Source organism: Ricinus communis, chromosome 1 (assembly GCF_019578655.1).
Source record: "Ricinus communis isolate WT05 ecotype wild-type chromosome 1, ASM1957865v1, whole genome shotgun sequence".
NCBI lineage: Eukaryota > Viridiplantae > Streptophyta > Magnoliopsida > Malpighiales > Euphorbiaceae > Ricinus > Ricinus communis.
Genome location: NC_063256.1, coordinates 5,178,743 through 5,203,994, shown reverse-complemented (window position 1 = coordinate 5,203,994; position 25,252 = coordinate 5,178,743). Strand labels below are relative to the sequence as shown.

The following is a 25,252-nucleotide window of genomic DNA, read 5'->3' as shown; positions in this document are numbered from 1 at the left end:
AAAAAAATTTAAGTCTGAAAAATTAATATATACTAGTCGTTTACCCATGCGTTGGACAATTATAAAATTAAGTATATAAATACAATTTAATCAATTGTTTAATATTTAATATTTATTTATAATAATTTTAGAAATAATAGCAAACAAACTATTTTTAAATATTCTTAATTTTTTAAAAAATTTATTTATATTATTGCATTAATAAAATATTTATTTAGTATCAATAAAATATTTTAAAAATATTTATTTATTAACTCTAATATTATATAAATTAATAATATCAATATAATTTATATTACTATTTTTTAAAATTATAAATTATTGTATAATTAAAAATTAATTTATTAGTGAATATTTTATTTAAGAATATTATCTTTATAATTACAATTATTATCTAATTAGAAAACTAATTTGTTAATTAATATAATTAAGATGTTATCTTTTAGAATAATCATTATCTAATTAGAAAAGTAATTTATTAATAATATATTATTTCTTAGGATTAGAATGAGTGTTTAATTAGGAATACAACTTATTAATTAATAAATTAATATAAAAAATTATAAAATTACACGTAAACTTAAATATCATGTGTCAAAAATATACACATATCAAAATAAAAATTCTAGGTGTCAAAAATTAAATACACATTTAAAAAAAATTAATATCAAAAATTAATATATATATATATATATATATGTGTATTTTATATTGAGATGGGACCAAAATACTTGTAGAAATGGCATTTATCTCTCAAGTCTTTATTGAGATGGGACCAAAATATTTTGAGCATTGCCTTTTATTTCTTTTCTGAAAAGCTGCAGTATGCATTAGGAATGGAAGGAGAAGAGCAGCTCATTTGGTATAAGCTGAAAAGGAAGCCTTTCAAACCAGCTTTTGCAAGCCAATTACCTGCTCTCTTGCAATCTCTCCTAATACGATGGTTTTCGGCACAGCTGATAATTTTTTTAGTTTTCAACATTTATGTTAAAATATTTAGTAGCTTTTAGGACCAGTTCATAAAAGTGTATTTAATTTTAAAAATAAATTTACAAGGTCAATAAATATATAAATAATAATAGCTATAAATAATTTTATCAAACACAATTATCAAATTCATTAACAAGCAGCAATAGTTATATCAGCTTAGTCAAGCAGCCGTATATCTAAAATTACAGAAAGAAAGATTACTTATAAATAGCTTTCTAGATGAAACGGACTAATTTTGGCTAAATTGTTAAATCCAGGCAAGAAATTTAGACATGTATTTGTCTTACCCGAGGAGGTTGATAATTGATACACGTATCTTATCTGTCTTAATGGAGATTTATTCTTTGGGTAATGCAAAAATGTACATAGGATAGCTCAAGAGTATTGAAAAGAAAAACAGACTAATTAGTGCAACAATGCTTGTAAAACCTGCGTTACAGCAGAACAAGTCGTTGCCCATTTCTTAAAAATACATATAATATTAGTTAAATCGACAGTAACAGATCAGTCTCTTGTAAATTATTAACTCAATCTAAAACAACTCTAATGAAAGCCACTCAAAGCCTTTGCCTTTGCCTCTTCTTTCTTGTTAGCAAATGCCAAATGCTCCACAAAATCGTTAATGTTCTTAGCAGAGCTCCCTCCTTCATCAAAGGTTCTTTCTGCTACCTGCCTCCATTTTCTTGCGTGTTTCTTGATCTCTTCGCTTTTCTTTCCCTCCATTACTTCTTTCAAACACCTAATCACTTCTTGTTTTCTCACAACTCCTCTTTCGTCCACTTTTCCTCTAACTCCAACCTTCCATATCTCTTCTATAAACTTGGCATTTGGCAGTTGGTCGGCCCATTGCGGTATAGCCACCATTGATACGCCAAGGCTGAGTGCTTCAAGAGTCGAATTCCACCCGCAATGGGACACGAAGCAGCCTATGGCCTGGTGGGCCAGCATTTCAAGCTGGTTGCACCATCTTACTATTAAACCCTTGTCGCTCGTTGAGTCTATAAATCCTTTGGGAAGTTTATCCATTTCGGATTCTCTCACTACCCACAGGAAGTTTAAGTTGCTTTCCTTCAAGCCCCATGCAATCTCTTCCATCTGTTTTACTGTTAGGGACACCATGCTTCCAAAAGAAATGTACACCACTGATTGAGGTTGCTTCGTTTCTAGCCATTTCAGACACTCTTCTCCCAGTGGCTTCCATAAACTGGCTCCATATCCTTTATCACCATCAATCCGGCCATCCAAGTAAGAAGATGGAACCATTGGACCAATCAACTTCGCCGGCCAAAGCTTTGATACGCCTCCCACTGCCTGTTTGAACATACAACTAAAAATCATGAGCACCAATTACAGTGGATCATCAATATGACAGGCTAAAACGAACTAGAAGGACAAAAAAAAGAAAAATTAAAATAGGCAATGATGGTATAACATTTTATAATGAGACCTTGGATTCTAACTCTTCAAAGGTGTTGGCAAAAATCCAGTCAGCCATGTCCAAGTTAGAGAACTGATTCAATTTCATTGTCAAATAAGCAGGGTAGCTCTCAGGAATCTTGAGAAAAGTTGGCAAGTCAGAGTAGTATAATGGAGGCAGACCAGGTAACAGCAAAGGCTTATCACCCTCTACATCAAGCGGCAAAGAAAGAAATCCATGGTGCAACCGACAGAAAATGCTAGAAACTGTAGCTGAATTAGTAAAGAATGGAGCACCAAAGATACCATGTTGCCTAGCAACATCAAGAGCCCAAGGCAGAAAAGAATCATACACAATACAATTAACTGGAAAATTAGAATCTTGAAATTTTTGGATGAGGTGAGATAGAGTTCTTGATCCATTAGCCTTAAAGGACTTAAGATACAAGTCTACTTCCTGTGCTTGAGCAAAGCCACCTTCATCAAAGCCATCTGAAATGGCATGAACAGTGACATTAGGAGCACAAATGGAGTTGACTGTGTAATGGGTAGTAGCAAAAGTAATTTTTACACCTTTGGAAGCTAAACGTTTAGCGAACTGGAGAAGAGGGTTTATGTGGCCTTGGCCTGGGTATGGAAGCACCACAACATGGCCTTTGTACTCTGTTTCCTCTCTCATTTTCTGTTGTTGCTTTCTTAATTGTGTATGGTTGGGTTGGTTTCTTCACAGACATGGCACTTATTTATAGCTGAAAAATAGAGAAATCAAGCCAATGATCGTGTAGTAATTTTTACAGTATTTCTTTTAATTTTTACACTATTTATTAAGACTCCTATACAACATTTGCAGCAGCTTCTTTTTTCAGAAAATCGATATCATTTAAGGAGGTAAATTTTGCCAGATTAGTTCTTTTTTGTGTATATACATTTATAATTAATGAATTTAAAGTCTTAATTAAATTTGTTTTGAAAATTGAGTTATTTTTTCCCTTGATTAGAAAGGAAGCAGATCATAAAAAGTGGTATTGTCACAACCAAATTTATTTACTTTTTTTTATTAATAATTAATATTCATTAGCATGTCATTAAACATGTCATTTGCATCATGATTATATATGATCTATTTTATTATATTATGTGGTAGATAAATAAATTATTTAGTTACATATTGATTTAATTGAAAAGTAATGATTTTGGACTAAATTGAAAAGTTAGAAAGAAAGAGGATTAAATTGTAATTTGCCTATTTCCACACCAATATACCACCTCTTTCATTTGTTCTTATCTACGTATGCTTTCCAATTTCCTTTTCTTCTTTGTCTCTCTCATTTTTCTCCTTTCCTTCTTCAACTTTGATTTTCCAAATCAAACTCTACAAAACTTTTAGTAAGTGAAAATCAAATTCTTCTTTTAAGCTTGAAAGATTTGGGCTTTCTTAATCAAGGAAAACAAAGGTGAGTAATTTTAATTGCTTGATTTTGCTGTAAATTAGGGTTAATGATATGAAATTGTTGATGATTATGTGTTTTGGAATTGTTTAATCAAAAGTAAACATGCTTTTACTTGTGATCTTGAAGCTGAAATTTCTGGGCAGATTTTTCACTTATGATTTCGTGACCTTAGAGGCTTTATCTCGAAAATTTTCAAACATGAAAGTTGTAGGTATATGTCTCAAGAATATCTCTGTAAAATGGTTTTGCAGATTGTTGAGTGAGTAGGAACTTATGAGGTTCGATTTTGCTGCTGCTCTGTTTTTGGTTTAGCAGGTGACCTGGTTTTTGTGCTGACATTTTGAGGCATTTAGAGGCTGAACCAAGCAGAGAGTTAAACATAAAAGTTGTTCATTTATATATGTAGTATATGTCTGAAAAATTTCATAATTTTTGGTTGAGTATAACGTGAGATATGTTGAACTTAATATGGCCTGCCCGAAACTGTTTTAAGCAGAAATCGGGCTTAAGATTCAGAAATTTGTTGCTAATTGTGTGTTTCACAACTTGAGCTAGAAAAGTCTAAATTGAGTAAAATTAGTGTCTATAGAAACTTTAGAATGTTAAATTTATATCTGGAGAGTTTCATCAGAAAATTCATTTGTTTGATTGGTCATTTAATAGGAAACTTTTTTCTGTTCTGTTTAGATGGAAATTTGAGCAGCTGTATAGAAAATGCCATAACTATTTCTATACCAATGATTTTGAGGTGATTCTTTCTGCTATGGTTTCTATAAAAATGGAAGTGTAATTCTGGAAAATATGAGATTTTTATTAATTGTACATAAGTTTTGGTGTAATTTCTAAGTCAGTACCTACAAGCTGCCTTCATCAACAAATATGTTGATTTGTTGTCATTCATCTCATGCATCATATTAATATCTAGAATATATGTTATTATGTTGAAATGTGATATTTTATTGATAGTAAATATATATATATATATATTTATGCCTTGTGATTGAATTGTATTTGTATTGAATATGTGAATAGGTTCATCCAAAGGCAAGGAAGTGGTAAGAGAAAAAGAATAGGATTACTTTGTTATCCTATAACTTCTGGTAAGTATTTAATAGACTAAACTTTGTGTATATTGAGTAGGGACTGCTGTTTGATTACTTGATAATTTCTTGGTTGACTGAGTTGATATTAGTTATGTTTTTGGCTTGTTATAAAGTGAATTGATTGTGATGTGTTGTGAAGTGAATTGATTGTGATGTGTTGTGAAGTGAAATGATTGTGATTAAGGATTGATGACTTTTGTATGGATATTGTGTGATCGGGAAAGCCGAGCCGGATAGCTACCCGAGTATGTGAGATGGCAAGACCGAGCCGGATAGTCTTGTCAAGTGGTCTTGAAATTTAAAAATGTGAGAAAATGTAAGGATGAGTCATCTGATCCTAATTTGATAGAAATAATGTGGAATTGAATTATTTGACTTGGTTGAGTTTGAGATTATTTGCATTACGTGAGATGAAATTATATGTTTATGAGAATAACTGAAATGGTTGATTTTGTGATTGTTAGTTAAGTGTTGGTATAATTTTCTGTATTGATAAAGATTTGATAATTCTAGCCTAATATACTATAGTTTAGTAAATTAAATGCTTATTGAGTCGCTAGCTCATTCCTTAGCAATTTTTTTTTTCAGGTTAGTGCAGTTGTAGATAGCCTTAGCTGTGCATTGCTCTTTTTGCATCAGTCAATATTATCAGGTGGGCCAGAGGAGTTATCTAAAGCATTGGGGCATTTTGGGAACTTGTGTGAATTAAACTACTGTATAAATATTTCTTATATATATTAAGTATGTCATGCCACTTAAATTGTATGAATGTATATTGTAACTAAGTAGTAAATTATGTTTATAAAGTTATATATATATATATATATATATATTGTTATTCAATGGGAAGTTTGAGTTGGGGTGTTATAGGTATAACTTAAAAGAGCTCGCTCAACTAATCACGGTTCACTTAGTTGAGAGAAAAAGAGTTTATTTTGTTAAGTTGTAAAGGTCAACTTCTTTTTCATCCAGAAAATACATGACCCCTGCACATTTGTGTTTTAACACATGTGCACAATTCAGTCACTATTTAAAGAAAAAAGACTTTCTAAGAAAATAAAGTAATTGTCTTCTCTTGAGAATCAATTGAATTGATTCAGAGGCTTTACCTTACATCCAAGCAAAAAAGAAAAGAAAGAAAGAATATGCATGAGTAGGATGTTTATTAAAGGAGTGCATATCAATCATAATATTGGAATTCTTTTTACTTCTCAACTTTTAAGACCATTCCCAGTAAGCTCTCAAATTATAATCATACTTTATTATTAAAAATATATGTAAAAATTAATTTTTCAAACTCTAAAATGATTATTTCTTAATTTTTATTATTATTTTCTTTATTCTTGAATCTTGTTTCTAAAAATTGTTGAAGGTGAAGTTTATAAAGAAAATAATTATTCAGATAATATATAATATAAAAAATTAATTATTTATAATTCAAGAGAAAAACATATAAAAAATATTGTTAGAGTTGGTCAATTTCTTTTTAAATTTAGAATTTCATCTAAATAGTAATATATATTTATATCAAAATTAATAATCAGAATATCATTAGAAATGTATAGTCTCGGATTTTATTTTTGATTGAAAATAAATAAAAGTAAACCCCACAAGGCAGACCATGTGAAATGGATCGCGTCACTGCTGATTCTACTCTCATGACGCAATCATTGATAATATTCAGTTTCCCTGGACGGTGATCAATCACTGTTTTTGCGCATGTATTTCTACGATTTTTCTTTTCTAATATCTATTTTCAATTATTATTATTTATATATAAAATCACTTGATGTTTAAATGAACCGATTCATATTTTAAAATAATTTAAATTAACTGATGCGAACGATTATATTTTTAATTATTCTCTAGTCTAGCTTGCAACCTTTCGAACATAAATTCATGTCTCTTAATTTGATTTAGAATTTGATTTGATTTTAAATAAAACGTAGCGGATGCCAATTCCGGCTCAAAAAATTAGACTAGCTACTTATGCAAAGAGCATGTGGTTGTCGCCATGGTTACAAATTCAGGCACAAAAGACAGAGAAGAACGTGGTTAGGTCAGTGCCATTTATTTGAAACTTACGATTGGGATATGTGTGGTAATGGATGGATGCACTTCTTTTTTCCATATCTGGTAGCTATCCATTTTGGCACAAACTTTTGCACCATATTGATGTTGGCATTGAATTCTAAATATATATACTTTTAATTTTATTTTTGACCAAAAATAATGATTTATAAGAAAAGCATAAAATGGCTCTTTTCTTTTTCCCTATTTATAGCTTGCAATATGAGAGTTGCTGAGAATAAAAAGCATCCAAATAGAATAAACCAGGCAAAGTACCTTTAAATAAACAATTAACCGATCCGTTTATTATTTCTATTTTATTCTTCATTTCTACTTCCTCTAAAACTATAGCTAAAATTGCTAATTGTTTATATTATATTTGTCAGAAAAATCTCTCTTAATTTAGAGAGTGAGAAGAGGTCTTTATTTTCTGTGTTAGGTGGAATTCGTTCATTTATTCTTTTTCTTATCTCTTTTATTTTTTGTGTTAGGTTAGGAATATTTTTCTTTTCCTATCCCTATCATCATTTTTAGTGGTTTCAATTTTAACATAATTATTTGAGAAATTTTAAATATATATTTTTAATAATAATAACAATATATTAATTGTATCCGCACTAATACTTTCAATTTATACTGACATGATGCTTCAATTAATTTAAATCATCAACTAATAATTCTATTGCAACTATTTCAAAATCTAGGTTATTAAGATTGTTCGTCTAACTATATTTTTTTGGTAAAGGGTCATAGCCCACTAATAAAATAATACTAAAGAATTGATATATCCAAATTATATATAGATATTTATGGTGTTTTTAGAGCTTTAGTGATATATTTCTATATATAATACGGTGAAATTAAGCTTAATTGTCTAATTCCATGTAATATAAATCAAGAGAAAAAAATTATAAAGAAAAATACTAAAAAATGAGCTTAATTGGATAAGTTCGTGTCAAGGCTCAAGATTAAGACATATAAACCTGTTATTTGCTGTGCGGGCCGAAAATTATAGGACTCAAGAGGGCATTTTAGTCATTTTGTATAATTATTAAAATTTATATTAAGAGTTATTTATAGGATAGTACTTGGTGGACATAAAGATGCTTATATTCTTATATATCAGATAAACTTATATTGGTATACTTATCTCTAGGGAGACTTACTTAGAGGATGACTATTCTCTATATATATCTTTACAAACCTAATTCTAGGAGGAGGAGGAGAGGTTTCTCCTATCTATTTTTTAAATCTATCCATCATTATTTTTTCTACAATTATTCCATAAACACTTTAATTTAGTTTTCATTACTCTTTTCAATGTATAAGGAGTTTTTCAAAAAGTTGAGAGTGATGACCAATCATCTTCATACTTGAAATATTTTTGGATCTAGATAAAGCTTTTACTTTATTATTTTATATATTTTTATTTAATACCATGATCATTGAGTTAAATATATTATGATAGTTTTCATAAGTGTTTAATTTAGCCTTTTTGCCTTTGTATGAACTTTGTTATTTATTTATTTAATAAATGATTTATTTACCTTCATATATTTATTAGTTTTAATTATTATTGTTAGTTAACTATCATATTAGTTTAGCAATAGTAATTGTTATGAATATATTTATGTTGAATGTATTAGAGAAACCGACTTTGCTTCAATTTATGCAAGTATAGAAAACTTTAATTGCATCATTAGTTTGAGTGACTAAAGGAAAATGCACATCACCATCTCATTCATTAGATCTAGACTTAAAGTAAAATAAGGGGATTACTAAGTAAATGGCTAGGTTAAATACTGTATTTAGCATATATTTTTCATATATCACATCATTGCATATTTACTTTATAGTTTATTTAATTTACATTATGAATATTATTCTCTTAAAAAAACTGGTTTAGAGTATTTAGATTTATTTTTATTATTTTGTATTGATAATTAGTCTTTATAACAAGTGGCTTCATAGTTCATTGAGAGATCAACCTCATGGTGAACATACCCTTATTATAGGAACGAGTCGTACACATGTGAGTACTAATTTGAATACATTAAGAACCAAGCCAAAATAAAGGGCTCAAATAGGAAGTCTATTTAAAACAAAAAGATAACATGATTTGAGAATATGTTTATAGGATTATCACTTGTAAAATAAACTAATAAAATAAAAATTATGTCGATATATTTGGTAATATAATATCAAATAATAATAGATCCAATATTTGATTGAGGTAGCTTTTCTTTTTTAATAATTTATTCTATAAACTAATTTGACATTACATGATTAAATGAATGATTTTATGTTATGTTCTAATCATATTGCATACAACTCAAAACTAAATATCTACAGTTTATCTGTTGCCCTAAAGTATTGACTCTATTATATCTAGATATTTAGAAATTTATGTCTTAGTAAGTGATTCACCATATTTCAATGAGAACTTGTGAATGGCAGACGCCATAAATTTGTAGAATATGTAATTGGTTGTCAAAGATATTAATTAGAATTGAGTAATAAAAAAAAGGCAAATATATTAAAATTAATAATCTCGATAGTTTGTGATTAATAATAAAGATGTAAATGCATCCATAAATTCAGTATGGTGGGAGGTGTATATCTCAATTTAAATAAAGTTTTAAATTGAAGTCTCATTCTCCTCATTTATAGCTAAAAGAAAAAAAGAAATAACAAAGATACAATATAAATAATATCACATTAAAAAGAAAATATAAATTGAAAGTAATAAAAATATAGAAGAATAGTACTTATATAAATTTGTTTTTAGAAGCCGACAGGAATAGGAGGTTAGGTTTCATAGGTATTAATTCGTGTCAAATTTGTAGTTATTAGTGGACAGCTAAAGTTGCACATATCAATTAAGATAGAACACAAAATTTCTATCTCTCTTATAATAACATAACGAAAGCGATTTATTTGGAGGAATTAATAAGGTCAGCTAGCCCACACCAAAGATCAATGGGTTCACTCAGCCGAAATTGGCGTACCTGGTCCCATTCGTCAACACTCCACTTTGAACTTTAAGTGTGGTTGGGGACCATGGATGCCCAATAGCCGAACCGTATGCTAAACCCATCCGGGAGTTGTCCGTTTCTATGTCTCCAAGCCACCAATCTTCAAATTCAACTTTTTGGGCAGGCAATAGACATATCTCATAAAGTATAGATTTAGTCAAGATACACAGCTTTTGTTTGTATAAATACAGTTAAGCTGGAATTGTTTAACCAGATCTTCTCACCTTAGCAAAATGTCCAAAGCTCAATTGGGCGCAGCCCAAAGCATTATCAGCCTGCCCACAAGCAAATTCTGATTTGGGCCTCTCTCCTCTCTTTGTTGTAAGCATGTGCTTACAGAATGAATTTAAGCGATTTAATAACCAATCTAACACAAATTAAAATAAAGAATTAATTATTTATAATTCAATAAGAAAAAAAAAAATACAAGGAGCATTGATGGGATGCTCTTAGCTGCTGAATGTTTATTAATAGTGTAATAGGGAAGACTGCAAAACATTTGTCAGCTTTAATTGTAGTCTTCTACTAGGTTTTAAATACTTAACTGTTAAATTTAATATTAAAAACTTGAAATGCCTTTTTATTGCAGCATCATTAGAAGGGTGTTATTGTTGAAAAAAGAAAGTTTATGTCAGAAAAAGAAAAAGAAAAACATTTGGAGCATTGAGATAGTTCACAATCTATTATGGGGTAATTACTATAAAATCGTGACAGGGGTAGATAGTAATTACCCCATCTTTTATACCATCCATAACATAAGTAATTTAGTCAAAATAAAATCAAAGAAACTTCCAAACTGAATTTTGTTGAGTATAGTACTTGGCAAGTGGCAGTGAAGAAAGGAAGAGATCTTTTCTCACAGAAGCTTCATTACAGTAAACAAAAAGAGAAGAAAACATCAAGAAACACTGACATGCATAAGTAACATGCTAATCCAACTGGTGATCATTATTTAACATAAAAAGAGGTATGTTAATTAGTTCTAAGGGCACTTGGTCTTGTTTCCATGAGTGGTCATGTCAGTGTAGCATTTCCCGCACACATCTCTATTACCAGAGGTGCCTGGAGGAACGCACTTGCACCTATAGCAGCAAGTGCCACATGCCCTTGTGCACACATTTGGCCTTGAATGCAAACTGCACCTCACCTTACACAGCCCTCCACATTCTGGAAATATATTGAAATCATCACTACATATTAGTATTACTAGACAGAAACTTGAAAATTGCGGAAGGCAGAAAATAAAAGAGAAGATAAAAATGAGTGTTGTATGGAAGGTGTACCCATGAATGGCAAGAGCCTTCTGTTAGCTCCTTTAACCAACTGAGTGGTTTGGTCTTCAATCTGTATGTCAGATGAAACCTGCAAGCATATGCGAGACAGGGTAATGTACACCAATTTGATTAGAAAATGGTTGAAGAAATGTAAATACAGGATTGAGTGCGTACCTACCTGGGTAATGAAGAAGAGAAAAAATGCCACCAAAAGAAGGGAACGCGAAGCCATTTAAAAGAAGCTGTGCGCAACTAGTTAGCAGTCTCAACTCTTAACTGAAGGTGTTTGATATGGTTGATACTTGATAGTAGTGTAGAGGGATACTGATAAATAAATGAGTAGCGAGTGACTGAGGGAAGCTCTTTATAGGCGATTTCTTGGTGGCTCAATTACCAATTCACCCACAAGATTTGTTGTTATCCTGATTTCTGAGTGCTGTACTCCTGCACTTGCTGTACTTTCTTTATCATGCTATTGTATATTACTTTAGCCAAGTATATGGTATAAGTAAGTTTTTTGTGTCAGAACTAAATTCTAACAACTTACAATTAAGTTATTAACATTATTCTTTAGGTATTTCTCAAAAAAAAGAAGCATTATTCTTTAGAAGAGTTTCATGTTCTATTACACCTGAGTTGCACCACATGCTGGTTCATCATTTTTCCTAAATCTTTTGCTCAACAATTTCTTAAAGAAAGGACAAATGGAAGATTGGAACTCGAAATCAATTAAAAAGAAGAAGTAAGTTATGCCTAATTGTAAATTGAATCATTAATAGGTATGCAAGTTGGGGAAAAACTTGTGGCGATTACTTTCTAGCCGAGCGCATAGATGGGGATACTGATGTTATTGATCAGTATTTAGACGTTAATAATAGTGTTAGGAAGATTAATAAAGGTCAAATAAATAGTTTTTAATAATATTCCATAAATAAGCCTTGTCGATATTGATCATCTGTAAAATAAAAAGAATTAAAAATGGAGTAAGCTCTTTGCAAGAAAACTAATTTAATATTTAAGTCAGCGAGTGTTTGTCTTGAAATAAATATGTAAAGGGTTATAATTATGTTACTAGAAGTGAATGAACGTTTTTGTTATTTACAGATTTTGCTTAAGAGAAGTGGTTTAAGTGCTGAAACAGTTATAGAAAACATGGCTTTCCATATTTTCGAATGTAGAAAATGTGAGCTAATGGCTGTGTGGCTGAATCGTAATGGTCCGGCGAGTGCTCTTAACTTGCAAAGGATTTTCGATTTGAGGGACAATGCATCAGTCTGGAATATGAATTATGGTAGATTATAATATTTCATGATAATTTATTTATATCAGATGTATTACATTAAATTATTAAACCAGTGATATATATTTTGAATATTCCATATCAAAATTAAAAATTCTACAATTATTGTAACTAGCTGTAGCCGATGAGCGTGACACGATGAACGATTTGATATAATGCATCCGGATGCAGGCAAGTGTTTTCTGACACGGCTTAATGGCAAACAAGACGACACTGTCTCCTTACCACCTTTGGCACACTGGACAATAGAAATAGGCTGAAGAGAAGAAACCAAATTCATAACTATTGTTAATATGATAAAATGTCTTTAAGTGGGAGAAAACCAGAGAAATAGGCAGTGTATATTATATGGAGAAATAGGAAAGGCCAAAAAGGACCATCCCTGGTTTGAGGGCTATGTCCTGACTGACTCGCTGCTAAACAAGTAAAGGGTTATAAATTAGCAGATTAAAAAGGCTATTAAACAAATGCCAAAGAAGCACCAGCTAATAATAATAATGTATTTTTTGTGAACTGTCACTTTTTTCGAATGTACTAAATGGAGAATTGCTATAAACATAAAACGAGAACGTTTTAATCATGCAAACCAAATTAAAAAGAAGAAGAAAAGAAACTGGGCGGGTTCGCCTTCAGTAGTGAACGACAGTAGTAAGCAGAAGACAGCTAGAGCATGGATGGCTGGCTATAATAATAATAAATAATAATGTGAGAGAGAAAGAGAGAGATGTCACAGTCAATAATTTTCTCTTCGTTCAGCAAAAACAGAGAGTTGAGATGGCAGCACTCTCGGCTCATACAGGGTGACACGAGCTGCGAGGTGATTGTTGAGCTGTAATCCTATCCTCCTTCACAATATTATTATACTTACGCATTACGGACCACATTATCATAACTCAAATTCACGCCCTTTACCAAGGATCCAAGGCACCACACAAGTCCACAATCAAATATCAACCCTACACCAGTTATATCATATTAATTTCATCCTTTTTTCTAACTCCTTTAATTTCATTGGATGTAATTTTTTATTTTAATAATCATATCTCTATTCCGTAGATTTATATATTTACTTTTGTTCATGATTTACATATGACTATCAACTTTTCTAAAGAATATGTTTCAATATTATTTTGAATTTGCTTAACCAATCCGATAAATCAAATTAAGTTAATGATTTTAGGTAATCGATCAATTTGATTTGGTTGGGTATTACTACCATAAACCCATCAAACTGAAACGATAAACAGCCCGGAACCAATTGCAATTATCAAGAGACTCGTGCAGATGTACATCCATAGGCTAATAATATTAGTAATAGCCCTTTGGCTTTGGTGCATCATTTAGAGTAGGCAACAAGGTTCAATCTCTCGTGTGTTGAGACATAGAAAATGCCACCAATCCTAAGTGCATGACTCAGCTACAACACCAACTACAGTTTCCAGATTCCCGAGATATTGAGACAGCCATGAAACTGCCGCAAGATGATCTCAGCAAGCATCGGGCGGGTAGAATGCCGCATAACGCTGCAGCCCTTGTTTTATACCTGTAATAAAATATTACCCATCTGCCACAAGGAATAGCAATGAGCTTCGCTCCATCTAGTTTTCGTTTCGACCAACAAATTCTCTTCATTCAGAACAAAGACGCTGCCCTGAAATTCTTCAATTCGAGAACTTTGTTAATCCAATAGCCAAACTTGGATAGATCCGTTTATGTTTCCTAACAGTTATAGGATATGACGAAAAATGTAAAGGAACAAACAAAATATTACACACCCGATAAAAGAAATACAGGTGATCCTTAGCCGTTAAAGAAAAGAAGGCATGGCAAACTGCCCTACATGTCACCACAGCCTAATTAAATTTGATAACTTGGTTTGGTTTCATCATACTATTACTTCGTCTGCTGCTACATATTCCTTCCCAACATAGTTCCCGGATCATATAAAACTAGAAAAAACTTTTTAACTTTTTATGAGCTCCAAGTTTCCACTGCCTCGTAGCTATTGCTCATATGAGGTTTGATTTCTCTAAAACCTTGTCCTCAGGATACATCATTAATTGAATAATTACTAAGCACATGTAGCAGTAGATCACACAAAATTCCATTTTATTGGTCCTGAACCAATCTCTTATTGATAACGATTGATGAACTGAGGGCAAGATCAGTATCCTCCAAAAAAATTATAATACCTGGAAATGCTCACTATAGAAAAAAAACTCAACCACCCAGGAACCAGGTACTGGAATAATATTACAATGATGTTTTGCAAATCACTTATTTCTGGATTGAACTAAATCATAACAGACAGATTGAAATAAATCACAACAAACTTTCATCGACTAACTACTATAAACAGAATGACCAAAAACAAGGAAGCTTGTATCTAAATTCTAAACCCTACTCAATGTCACGAAACAGCTTACATTGACTTAAAACTGTAAGTTGTGAAGCTAACTATGATCTCTCAAAAATTCCGATGCTCAACTTGATGTGTTGGCTATAAATCAAAAATCTTTTTAAGTGTGAATTCTTACCTATATTTGCCGTGAAAAAGGAATAAGCAAAAAAAGGAATAGCTCCTCCTGTCCTAACATATGAGAAAAGCTACCTCCCTGTCTAGAAAATTCAGTTCTTCTAGAAAACAATGTTCACTTCCTTCTCGTTCATCTCGTATACATGGTCTCTTGCATCAGAGAGAGCACTCTGCATAATATGAGTTTATTCATGCGGTTGCCCCAAAAAATGGATAGTTTCTAGTTGTTGACAATAAAGAAATAATGCAAGTATTACCTGACCAAATTTTGTGAGGAAGTTGTTTGCAAGGTTTAAAGAGGTAATTTTCACATCTTCATTAGCCTTGAGTGCTTGGGCAATAGCAAAAGCCCCATCATCCTGTATGCAAGACCAAGTGTGAAACATCGCAGGATATTCTTAATTTGTCAGCAAAGATTCAATAAAGAAAAATTGTTTACTCTTATTTCATTGAATCCTAAGTCAAGCTCAGTGAGAACTTCATTGACCACTTTCAAACTGCGAGCCAGGCAAATTGCACCCTGCAAATATACATGCAGGTGATGAAGAAGAGACATAAAATTGAGTGATATAACAGCCTAAAAGCCATAAAAAGGTAATTGAATGGACAAAAACAAACTTCATCTCTAAGTCCATTTCCTCGCAAGTCTAGAATAGATATGGTGTTATTGTATTTCAAAGTATCTGCAATGTCCTCTGCGCCTTTTGCTCCTATCTGCAAGAAATTTTCCATGTGATATGGTTATGATTTATGAATAATTAAGCAATTGATTCACAAACATAGACGCTTATAAAGATTTACCTGGCACCAACCAAGCTTTAATGCTTTTACGTTTCCATGAAACTTAAGAACTTCAGACAATGCTTTGGTTCCATCAGGTCCAATAGGATTATAACCAACTTCCAACTGTGACGAATGATATCCTCATATTATAATCCAAAAGTAAATTGAGAAAGATTAACGGTAAAGGAGTAAAGACTCACTGTTGTAATGATGGAGTTATCTTTCAACACTTGAGCTATTTCACTTATCCCCTTGGCATGTATGTTATTTCCCCCCTGTAAAATTGACAGAAATGGTTTCTTACTGTACTTCAGGAAGAGATTAAAGCATGCATGAATGAGATCATTAGAATGAAGAACTCTCATCTCACCAGGTCTATGTTTGCCAAACTCCGGTTCTGCTTTAGAGCGTCCGCAATCTTTTCAGCACCCTGGTATATATTGAAGGAAACATCAAGAAGGTGATGGTCCAAGTCAGACTCATCATTAGCATTACTTTGTTTTAAAATGTGGCCAAGAAGCTGAATTGTGGATGTGAACAATTACTCAGCAATTTCATCACCTCATCACCTATGTCATTCATGTACATATTCATCCAGAACAAACTCTTGCTTTTCTTAATATATTCAGCAACATGAAAGGCTCCCTTTGCACTAAGTGAGTTGTTGCCAATATCCAGATGGGTAAGTTTAGCTGAAGAGCAATTGTGCACATCAGATTTACTACGCTGTAGATAGATGTTTTCTAAATAAATTAAGTTTGCTAACTCAGCATAGCAATAGAGCAACAGCCAGACCTTTACTGGATGATAAGCCTGACATCAAAGCACGAACTCCTTCGTCTCCAATAGAATTTCCTTGCAAGTGAAGTTCCTGAATGCAAAATACTCCATTAAGATCCAATATTCCTTAAAATAGAACTTCAATAACTGATAGTCCACACCTGTTTTTACTCAACCTTCATATTATTAGACTTACAAATTAAGCTAACTTTTTCATTGCTACAGGTCATGACTCATCGAGTTCACGCAAAAGTTAAAGAAAACAAAGTAACATAAACTAATAAGTTTTTATTGGAAAGAACATCTGCCTGCATAATCTACAGCCAGCTAAGAGTCTACTTTGACCCCTTCGTACCAGTGTGGTCCAGACCAATCTTTGTGGAGATAAGAATGATGATATCTTCAATTTTCTGGAGAACTAGAATTTGCAGTATGATACCAAAACCACAAGAAGACTTTCACTTCATCAGGTCTCAGCCTTTCCAGTATGAAAATAAGATGTCTTTAGAGAGACTTGCCACACCTGAGTGACAAGGCAATCTCCTGGCTCACTTTTGGTTATACTGTTAATGCACTTTAAGTAGCATACGATTTTCTATCGAAGGTGACAGGACATGGATACTAAAGAGTCATGAATCCACATGATGGTACGTAATAAAAATAAATACCAAACATATCATGAACTTTGATGTTACTTTAAAAGTTAAGCTTCACTAATAACCAGCAACTTTACATAATTAATTCATCCAATTGACATGATCAAGTATTTTTCTGATCTACTGTACATAACTGACATAATTGACTTGTAAGTTTGCTTGCTTCATTCTTAAATAGATACCTCATTCTCAGATCGAGCATTCTACTGCCACATACTCAAGTCAAAGGCCTTTATTCATAATCATTAAGACAAATCATGCAAGCAATAAATATACATTAATCAGATTTAAAGAATATATATATATATATATATATATATATATAAAAGTAAATCATAAAGTGTAATGTACCCGTAAAGCTTTATTCCCCTCAATTCCTTTAGACAAAGCATTAGCCCCCAAAGCACCGCCATAGTTGCCACTTCACAGTGATAGAATGTCAGAAAAAAATACAAAAGCAACATAAGAAAGTGCACCACTAAAAATATTTATGCAAGGCTGTTCAAGAACCCAGCCTTTTATTGTAGATAATCTAGATATGCTATACAGTAGCCCAAGAGAGAAAAAAAGGCCAGAAATTCTGGAAACTTCTACTCACTTGAGATATATACTTCGCAAAGTTGCATTTTCCAAAAATGATCCAGCAAGACTTGTAAAACCCTACTTCCATTGCCAAAAATGAATCATAAACAATATCAATTCAGCAACCTTAGCTGATTTTAGCTATAATCTTAAGAAAATGTTGAGGTAACTTCATACAGAATAATCAATCATGTTGTTGTTGAGTTCAATCACACGCAGGTTTGGATTTTTCTTTAACAAGTCTGCAATAGCCTTTGCACCCTGCAAAGAGAGTAAACAACACTTCAGGAACATGATCACTATTTATGTCTTTAATTATAAATGAAATTTTGGAGAACCATGCACGTAATTCTGAGGCACCAGTTTGAAGCAAAAAGCAACCCAACCTCATCACCCAAGTCGGTACTGTTCAGCTGGAGCTTTTCAATGCCAGCATTATCCGCTAATATATCAGATAAACTCTGTTCACAGCCAAAAAAAGAAAAGAAAAGAAAAAATACATTATGCAGCAGATAATTAAAGGATACAAAGCAACAATGTAAACATCGGTGGGAGAAAAATGAAATACCTCACCCAGGAATTCATGCATAAGTACGATCAATATAGAATGAAAAGTGCGATGAAATTGAAAAGAACTACAAGGAGCATTCTGTGTGATTATGCTCACTATTGTCCAATATTATTAGATCATAAAATCAAAGGTCGCATAGTAGTGCAGACTATAAATATAGTTTAGTCGGGCAAATATATAGAAGGTAAAGTGAAACCATGCAGAAACTTAAACGATGACATATGGAAATGAGAAAAAAAAGAAAGAAAGAAGAAATAGAAACCGGAGATAACTCTTGCATAACAGGCTCATTACTATATATAGAAAATGACAGCAGGCAATGAAAATAATGCCACTCTTATATACTCAGCATTCCCTTTTATAAAAAATCATAATATCACAAGCCAGAATACCACTTGTGAAATTTGTTCAGCTATGAACATGATTAAGGGAAAACCACATTAAAATATTACCTAAAAGTACTGAGGACTTGCTATTACCTAACTAGACATTGTATTCTCAATGTCTAGAAAAGTTTAATCTCAACATTATTGCTAAATTAAAGTCTATGGTCTTTATTCCAATTCTTTTTCCACTCTTTTGATCAGGAGAAGTTATAGATAAATGCTTGCTTTTACATAGAGTATATCTTCTCCACAGTAGTTCAGGAGTTATCAATCAAGATGATTACTCATCATTGTAGCTTCATTCTCTTTATTAATTAAAGAAAATCTTTACGTGGATTTTCAGCTAATGTTGTTGCAAAACTGCTATACCCTGAAATTTTCTGGTTGATCGCCATTATAAACTTGCAGCATATGAAAGAGAGCTCATTGGACTTGCTAAAGCTGCAGCCCATTTGCGGCCTTACTTGTGGGGAAGGCACTTCCTTATCCGAACCGATCATTACAGCCTCAAATTCTTACTAGAACAATGGGTGACCACTTCACCTCAGCAACATTGGATTAGTAAACTGATGGGTTTTGATTTCAGGGTGGAGTATAAGGCAGGCAGACTCAACAGGGTTGCCGATGCACTTTCCCGGCGAGAGGAGGACAGACAGCTCTTTGCAATTTCTCAGCCTCAAGCTGACATTTTTTATGTCATACGACAGGAGGGGACAACCTCGGACAGCTTGCAGCAGCTACGAGAATGGATAGACAGCGGAAAAGCCAGCATTCATAACATGGGGAAAGTCTATCTGCTACCCACTTCTCCAATGGTTCAGATCATTCTTTCCAGCATTCATAATATGGCCCACGAGGGGGTCCAAAAGACCTTGCAGTGGTTGCATGAGGATTTCTTTTGGAAAGGCATGAACTCAACAGTAGAAGAATTTGTGTAGAGTTGCTTGACATATCAACGCAATAAATGGGAAAATTTACATCATGCTGGGCTCCTTCAGCCTCTTCCGGTGCCTCAACAAGTATGAGCTGACATCTCGATGGATTTCATCGAAGGATTACCTAAAGTTCAAGGAAAGTCAGTTTTGATGGTGATCATTGATAGGTTCTCCAAATATGCCCACTTCATTCCACTTGCTCATCCTTTCACGGAAATTTCTGTGGCCCGTATTTTTTCTTACAAAAGTATTTCGCCTACATGGATTACCTGATACAATTGTTTCTGATAGGATAAAGTCTTTACTAGTCTCTTTGGAAAGAATTGTTTCGCTTTTCTAGTACAAAGTTGGCATTTTTTTCAGCTTATCATCCTCAATCGGATGGGCAGACCGAGATGGTCAATCACACAATTGAGATGTATCTTCGTAGCTTTACTGCTGATCAGCCGCGACGTTGGATTGCATGAATTCTGTGGGCAAAATATTGTTATGATACTTCTTTCCACTCTTTCCTGCGAGCTACTCCATTTCAGGTGATATATGAAAGGGAACCCCCGCATTTGCTGAATTATCTTGCTGGATCAATAAGAGTGGAAGAAGTTGACCATGCTCTTCAGGAAAGGGATTCAGTTTTGCGATCAGCAAGAGAGCGGTTGTTGAAAGCTCAACAGCGAATGAAGCTTACTCATGATGCTCATCATAGAGAAGTTTCCTTTGCCGAAGGGGATTGGGTATGGTTGAAGCTTCATCCTTGCAGACAACTTTCCTTACGGCCTAAGGAATATCACAAGTTGTCTCCCAAGTATTTGGTCCTTTTAAGGTATTGCAGAATGTGGGCAATGTGGCATACAGGTTGGAGTTACTGGAGGGCAGCCGTGTTCATAATGTCTTTCATGTCTCACTTTTGAAGAAGTTCCAGGGAGAGAACCCAGTTGTGGTCACTTCACTTCCACCTCTTCATGATGGCTGTTTGATACCTATTCCTCAATCTTTTATATGGTCCAGGCTTAACGGAGGCAGACAAGAGGTGTTGGTACATTGAGAAGACAGTGTGGAAGAAAATGCAACTTGGGAAGACCTTGCAACACTTTGAGAGGTTTATTCGGAGCTTGAGGACAAGCTCAAAGTCGAGGAGAGAAGAAATATTGAGGATGCCTTTGTGGGACAGGTCTACTCACGGAAGAATACAAGAGGACTTTAAATTTTAATTTAATTCTGTTGGGATTTATTTTAATAATTTTATTTCAGTAGTTCAGTTTCCTAGTTGCATTCAGTTTAGGTTTCCTGGTTTCATTCAGTTTAGGTTCCTAGTTTCGTTATAATTCTGTTATAGATATACCTAATTAGAAGTCCTAATTAGGAATGTTTATTTCTGTTATAAAGAGAGGTTGTCATCAATAAAAGGCAAGCAGAATTTTATCAAAATCGCAGACGTGCCTTAGCCTCTGTCAAGGACAAGTCTCTTGGCTGCCAGCATAGGTTCTTCAAAGAAAGGTGGGAACACGGCCAAGGGAAAAAGAGAATTCCTTCCCATGTCGAGACCCGTGACTATATCCTACGCTAGGGCCAATAACATAACCAATACAGAATGAGCTTAAGTTGGTATTATTGTATATTCAAAAGATTGAAAAACCAATGGAACTACCATAAAAGAGGGGAATGCTATTACTTAGAAGGAAAGTAATTCTAAAAAGTATGAGCTCACTAAATGAGTAATTTACATCTTTATAGGATATTTGAAAAGAAGATGCAGCTCAGAATTCAAACAACAGTCACTTGAAACAAAAGCATCATCATCTAACTTCAGGATATGATCCAATGCATTGCATGATGCACATATTAACACATGACTTCCTAAATAATTTAAAACTAATTAAAAAAATGAAAAATAAAACATTGTGAAAACATGCACCTTCTTCCTGCCCAATATCGTAAACCCTATTAAATTGGTTAAGACAATTTCATATGTTTAGCAGAGAGTCATAACTCATAAGAAAAAGTGGACAAGGGCTGACCTTAGCTCCGTCATCTCCTATAGGGTTTCCAGACAAGTTTAGTGTCTTCAGCACAATGTTTGATTGGAGAACCCGATCAAAGGCTTTTACTCCTTCTGCAGTTATTCCATTTGCAGCAAAACTCACTTCCTCTAGAGTCTGAAAAATGGCTAAGATATATTCAACTAATACATAAAGAATCTATTTTACCAATCATCCTATGTGGTATAAAAATCAGGTTATTGAAAGTTAGACTGCAGTTACAGCACTGAATAAAAATGACCATGAAAATCATACAAAACACTGCAATAGACAGTTGAAGAAAAAGTTTAACCTGATTGTATGCTATGCTTTCAGCAAGAAAAAATAGCCCTTCATCTCCAAAGTTACACCCTGCCAAAGGCCTGGAAGGTCAAGATCACATATACCTTGGAGGTCATGGGCTTATATTACAGCTATAGATTAGAAATGTTGAACAAACAGATATTTAATCGACAAAAAGAAAACAAAATCAAATGCAAAAGAATACAAATCCTGTTGATTGCATTTAGCTTGTTTGGAATAAATCATGTGCAAGAATACAGTTGAATTGAATTCTTACAAGATCAGATCAGTTTTAGTATTAATTCCTTTCAACTGCCTTATTTTTTACAATTTTGGTGTGATTTTATTCCTTTCAAAAGGCCTTTTCTTTCCTTTTCTTTTTTTTCTTCAATTGAAAAATTGAATTCTAACAGCTATAAGCTTTCCAAACATGAAAACTGACTAAAAAGGTTGAACAAACTGAATTCTTGCATTTATAGACTTCTCAAACAAAGGGTTATAAAAAATACCAAAAATGAATTTCTTTTCCATCTCTATCCTGAAGGAATTAAAAGTAAAGCAGCAGCATGTAAGTATAGAAGGATTTAACTCTCTCTCTGGAATGGAGACTACTATTATTGCTCAAATTCATAGCCAATAATGCATACCTGACATGTCAACAATGCTAAAGGATCTAAGTTCTTTAGCAAATTCATTGAGCTTCTGCTTGGATTCTCTGTCAATCTTAGCAGTTAAACCGGGAAATAAATTACTTCCAGCCGCAAAAGACCAATTCATTCCTTTTGAGGGTGATTTGTTTTCCACTATTGCTGCCCGTTTTGGCTTTGGCATCATCATTTTCTCCACCAATTTCCACAAAACTGTCAGCTGAAGATAATAAATTAGTGCATCCATGAAGGAATATAAATTAGTGCATCCATGAAGGAATATAAATTAGAGCTCAATTTAACCCAATTCAGTAAAGAATGGGTCATTAAGAATATTATCACTAACAAGTAAAAGTTTGCATACCGAAAGTAACAACAAGAAAAGCGCCAGCTGGCATAACAACGGATGCAATTTGCTGAACAGGAGCGTTAGGCAACGCACTCTCTCCCTGAGACTGCCTGTACACTCTCCGGCCGCTCGCAGCCCGTCGAGAGCCTCCATCCGCCGCCGCTCTCACAGTCAAGCTCCTAAACCTTAAAAAATTTCTTCGTCTACTCGTAGTAGTAGTAGTAAACGACGTCGCAATAGTATTTGGGAACGACAAAAGCCCGCCATGAACACGAGGTTCAGATTGTAGCCTAAGTGAGATCTTGAATAAAATGATAGCATTATTAGCTTAGTTCAGTTCATATTCTAGCTCTAGAAAGAAGGTAACGAGTAATTAGTTTTTTAATACCTTAGGATGGAAGTAGAGAGAGTGAGTGGAAATGGAGCCCATAGATGTGATGTGAGTGAACTTAGATGCGCATAGGGTGTGTAGGTTTCTTATCCTGCGCTTGGTAGAGTTGCAGAGAAAGGCGACGACAGAGCGGCGGGTCTCCCTGATGTTCTAAGAGATTATGGTTTCTAATTCCTCAATCAGCGACCAGTGACCAGGATTCTAGTAAGAATTACCGGTGTCAGTCTTTTGCTAAAACTGGGTTTAGTCTGGGTTGGGTCGGACTGGGCCCAACTTAATCAATTTTAGGACAGGAAGACACCTTCCTAGCCGAATGGACAAACAAATATCCTAAAAGAATAATGATCCAATATTATATTTCAAAATAATTTTTTTAAAGAAGATAGAGAGTGGAGCAGGTATATTTATTTTGCTTAATTGGAAGATAAAGAAAGTGTAGTCTGCATTTATTATTATTAGCATATATTTCAATTTTAATATATAATGAAATTATTAGTTAAAATTTATTAATATCGCTACAATTTAGTGATAAAAAAGTTATAACAGTAACTAAATCCTATTTTTACTATTTCTATTTAAATATCTAAGACAGTTGCAACAAAATATATAAGGAAAAAAAGTAATTATAGATAGATAAAAGTTTAGATTGTTAGATTTTCTCTAAAATTCTAATAAAATTTATTATAGAATTTATTTATTTTTATTTAAGTAATGATTTATTTTTAGTTATGAGTAGTCAATAATTTTAAGACTGACTTAATTACTTTTTATTATTATAAAAATTACAATCATGTTGGTAAATTTTAATTGAAAATTTTATTAGAAGTTAGTATATAAATTAACATTAAAATACGTTCTTGAAACAAAAAAAAAAAAAACTATATATTATATTTGTAAGCAATTATAAAATATAAAATTAATTTAAGAAAAAGAATAAATTGAATTTAAAATGTGCTTAATTAAGTTCGTGCTTCCATGACCTACGCGTTATGACTCATGACAAATTTGATGGGGCTTAAAATTGAAAATGTTCATATAAACACTTAACACGACTGGCACTTGCCTGTGCTACCAACCACATTAAGTAATTGCATTTGGGTGGTATCACTCTAGTATTTTTATTTTTTTTCTTATTTTAAAACGTATTTGACTTTTAAAATGAATAAATTAATTAATAATGAAAGAGACAATCAATACATCTCAAATCATACACAAAATTCACTTGACTTTTGTGTGAAAACTAATATACTAAAGTTTTTAAATCGTCATTGAATTATGACCAATTATTGAAAGTACTTGATATTCTCATTTATAAAAATTACCGTCTATCAATATTGAGCTTTAAATATAGTGTGTATTAAAGATGGGTACTGCAACCATTAGACCTCTATCAAGTAAGTAAATAAGAAAAAGAAATTAACAATCAAACTTGAGAGTTTCATTAGAAAACCTTTTATAAATGCCTGCAGAGGATAATTTTCTCTGCAAAGTGAGAGTTTATAAGAAGGTAAAAAGAAACAACCAAGAAATAGATAAATCAAGAAGGGAAAATAAACCAGAATGATGGGGACTTGTTAGGGAATGTTGAATTTTCCTTGGTTGTTAGGTTCTTAATTGCATATGAGACTCGTGATTAAAATTATCTTGGCTGTACATAAATCAGGCCGGCAAAATATCAT

General features: G+C 32.7%; 3 protein-coding genes across 4 annotated transcripts; all 3 read right to left on the bottom strand.

Annotated features, from left to right (window-relative positions):
* Positions 1-1,307: 1,307 nt before the first annotated feature.
* On the bottom strand, positions 1,308-3,134 carry LOC8270386 (UDP-glycosyltransferase 74B1). Its single transcript, XM_002520174.3, has 2 exons — positions 2,438-3,134; positions 1,308-2,301 (listed from the first exon to the last, which is right to left on the bottom strand). The coding sequence occupies exons 1-2, from the start codon at positions 3,083-3,085 to the stop codon at positions 1,534-1,536; spliced, it is 1,416 nt and encodes a 471-aa protein (XP_002520220.2). The 5' UTR covers positions 3,086-3,134; the 3' UTR covers positions 1,308-1,533.
* A 7,764-nt stretch (positions 3,135-10,898) lies between these two features.
* Positions 10,899-11,694, bottom strand: LOC8270385 (snakin-2). Its single transcript, XM_002520173.3, has 3 exons — positions 11,518-11,694; positions 11,349-11,427; positions 10,899-11,232 (listed from the first exon to the last, which is right to left on the bottom strand). Exons 1-3 carry the CDS (start codon positions 11,569-11,571, stop codon positions 11,048-11,050), a joined length of 318 nt encoding a protein of 105 aa, XP_002520219.2. The 5' UTR covers positions 11,572-11,694; the 3' UTR covers positions 10,899-11,047.
* A 3,155-nt stretch (positions 11,695-14,849) lies between these two features.
* LOC8270384 (NLR family CARD domain-containing protein 3) lies at positions 14,850-23,832 on the bottom strand. Of its 2 annotated transcripts, XM_002520172.4 has the most exons (18): positions 23,571-23,832; positions 23,198-23,483; positions 22,834-23,046; positions 22,197-22,255; positions 21,884-22,021; positions 18,363-18,437; positions 18,154-18,237; positions 17,993-18,054; positions 17,746-17,815; positions 16,754-16,829; positions 16,520-16,650; positions 16,329-16,388; positions 16,159-16,233; positions 15,977-16,081; positions 15,794-15,889; positions 15,615-15,695; positions 15,433-15,534; positions 14,850-15,345 (listed from the first exon to the last, which is right to left on the bottom strand). In XM_002520172.4, exons 1-18 carry the CDS (start codon positions 23,610-23,612, stop codon positions 15,277-15,279), a joined length of 1,824 nt encoding a protein of 607 aa, XP_002520218.2. In that variant the 5' UTR covers positions 23,613-23,832; the 3' UTR covers positions 14,850-15,276. The 2 variants fall into 2 exon arrangements, with proteins under 2 accessions (XP_002520218.2, XP_015575321.2); XM_015719835.3 differs by lacking the exon at positions 23,571-23,832 and having other exon boundaries at positions 22,834-23,053; positions 23,198-23,477.
* Between the last annotated feature and the right edge of the window lie 1,420 nt (positions 23,833-25,252).

What these genes read in the sequence shown, in the direction of transcription:
- LOC8270386 (XM_002520174.3), bottom strand. Translation starts at nt 3,085, where the DNA reads ATGAGAGAGGAAACAGAGTACAAAGGCCATGTTGTGGTGCTTCCATAC. An exon ending in TTGAAGAGTTAGAATCCAAG is followed by an intron (nt 2,302 to 2,437) that starts GTCTCATTATAA and finishes ATGTTCAAACAG; the next exon opens with GCAGTGGGAGGCGTATCAAA.
- LOC8270385 (XM_002520173.3), bottom strand. Translation starts at nt 11,571, where the DNA reads ATGGCTTCGCGTTCCCTTCTTTTGGTGGCATTTTTTCTCTTCTTCATT. An exon ending in TTCTCTTCTTCATTACCCAG is followed by an intron (nt 11,428 to 11,517) that starts GTAGGTACGCAC and finishes ATATGCTTGCAG; the next exon opens with GTTTCATCTGACATACAGAT. An exon ending in AAGGCTCTTGCCATTCATGG is followed by an intron (nt 11,233 to 11,348) that starts GTACACCTTCCA and finishes ATATATTTCCAG; the next exon opens with AATGTGGAGGGCTGTGTAAG.
- LOC8270384 (XM_002520172.4), bottom strand. Translation starts at nt 23,612, where the DNA reads ATGGGCTCCATTTCCACTCACTCTCTCTACTTCCATCCTAAG. An exon ending in ATAACTCCATCATTACAACA is followed by an intron (nt 16,082 to 16,158) that starts GTGAGTCTTTAC and finishes CATTCGTCACAG; the next exon opens with TTGGAAGTTGGTTATAATCC. An exon ending in GAAATGGACTTAGAGATGAA is followed by an intron (nt 15,696 to 15,793) that starts GTTTGTTTTTGT and finishes GTATATTTGCAG; the next exon opens with GGTGCAATTTGCCTGGCTCG.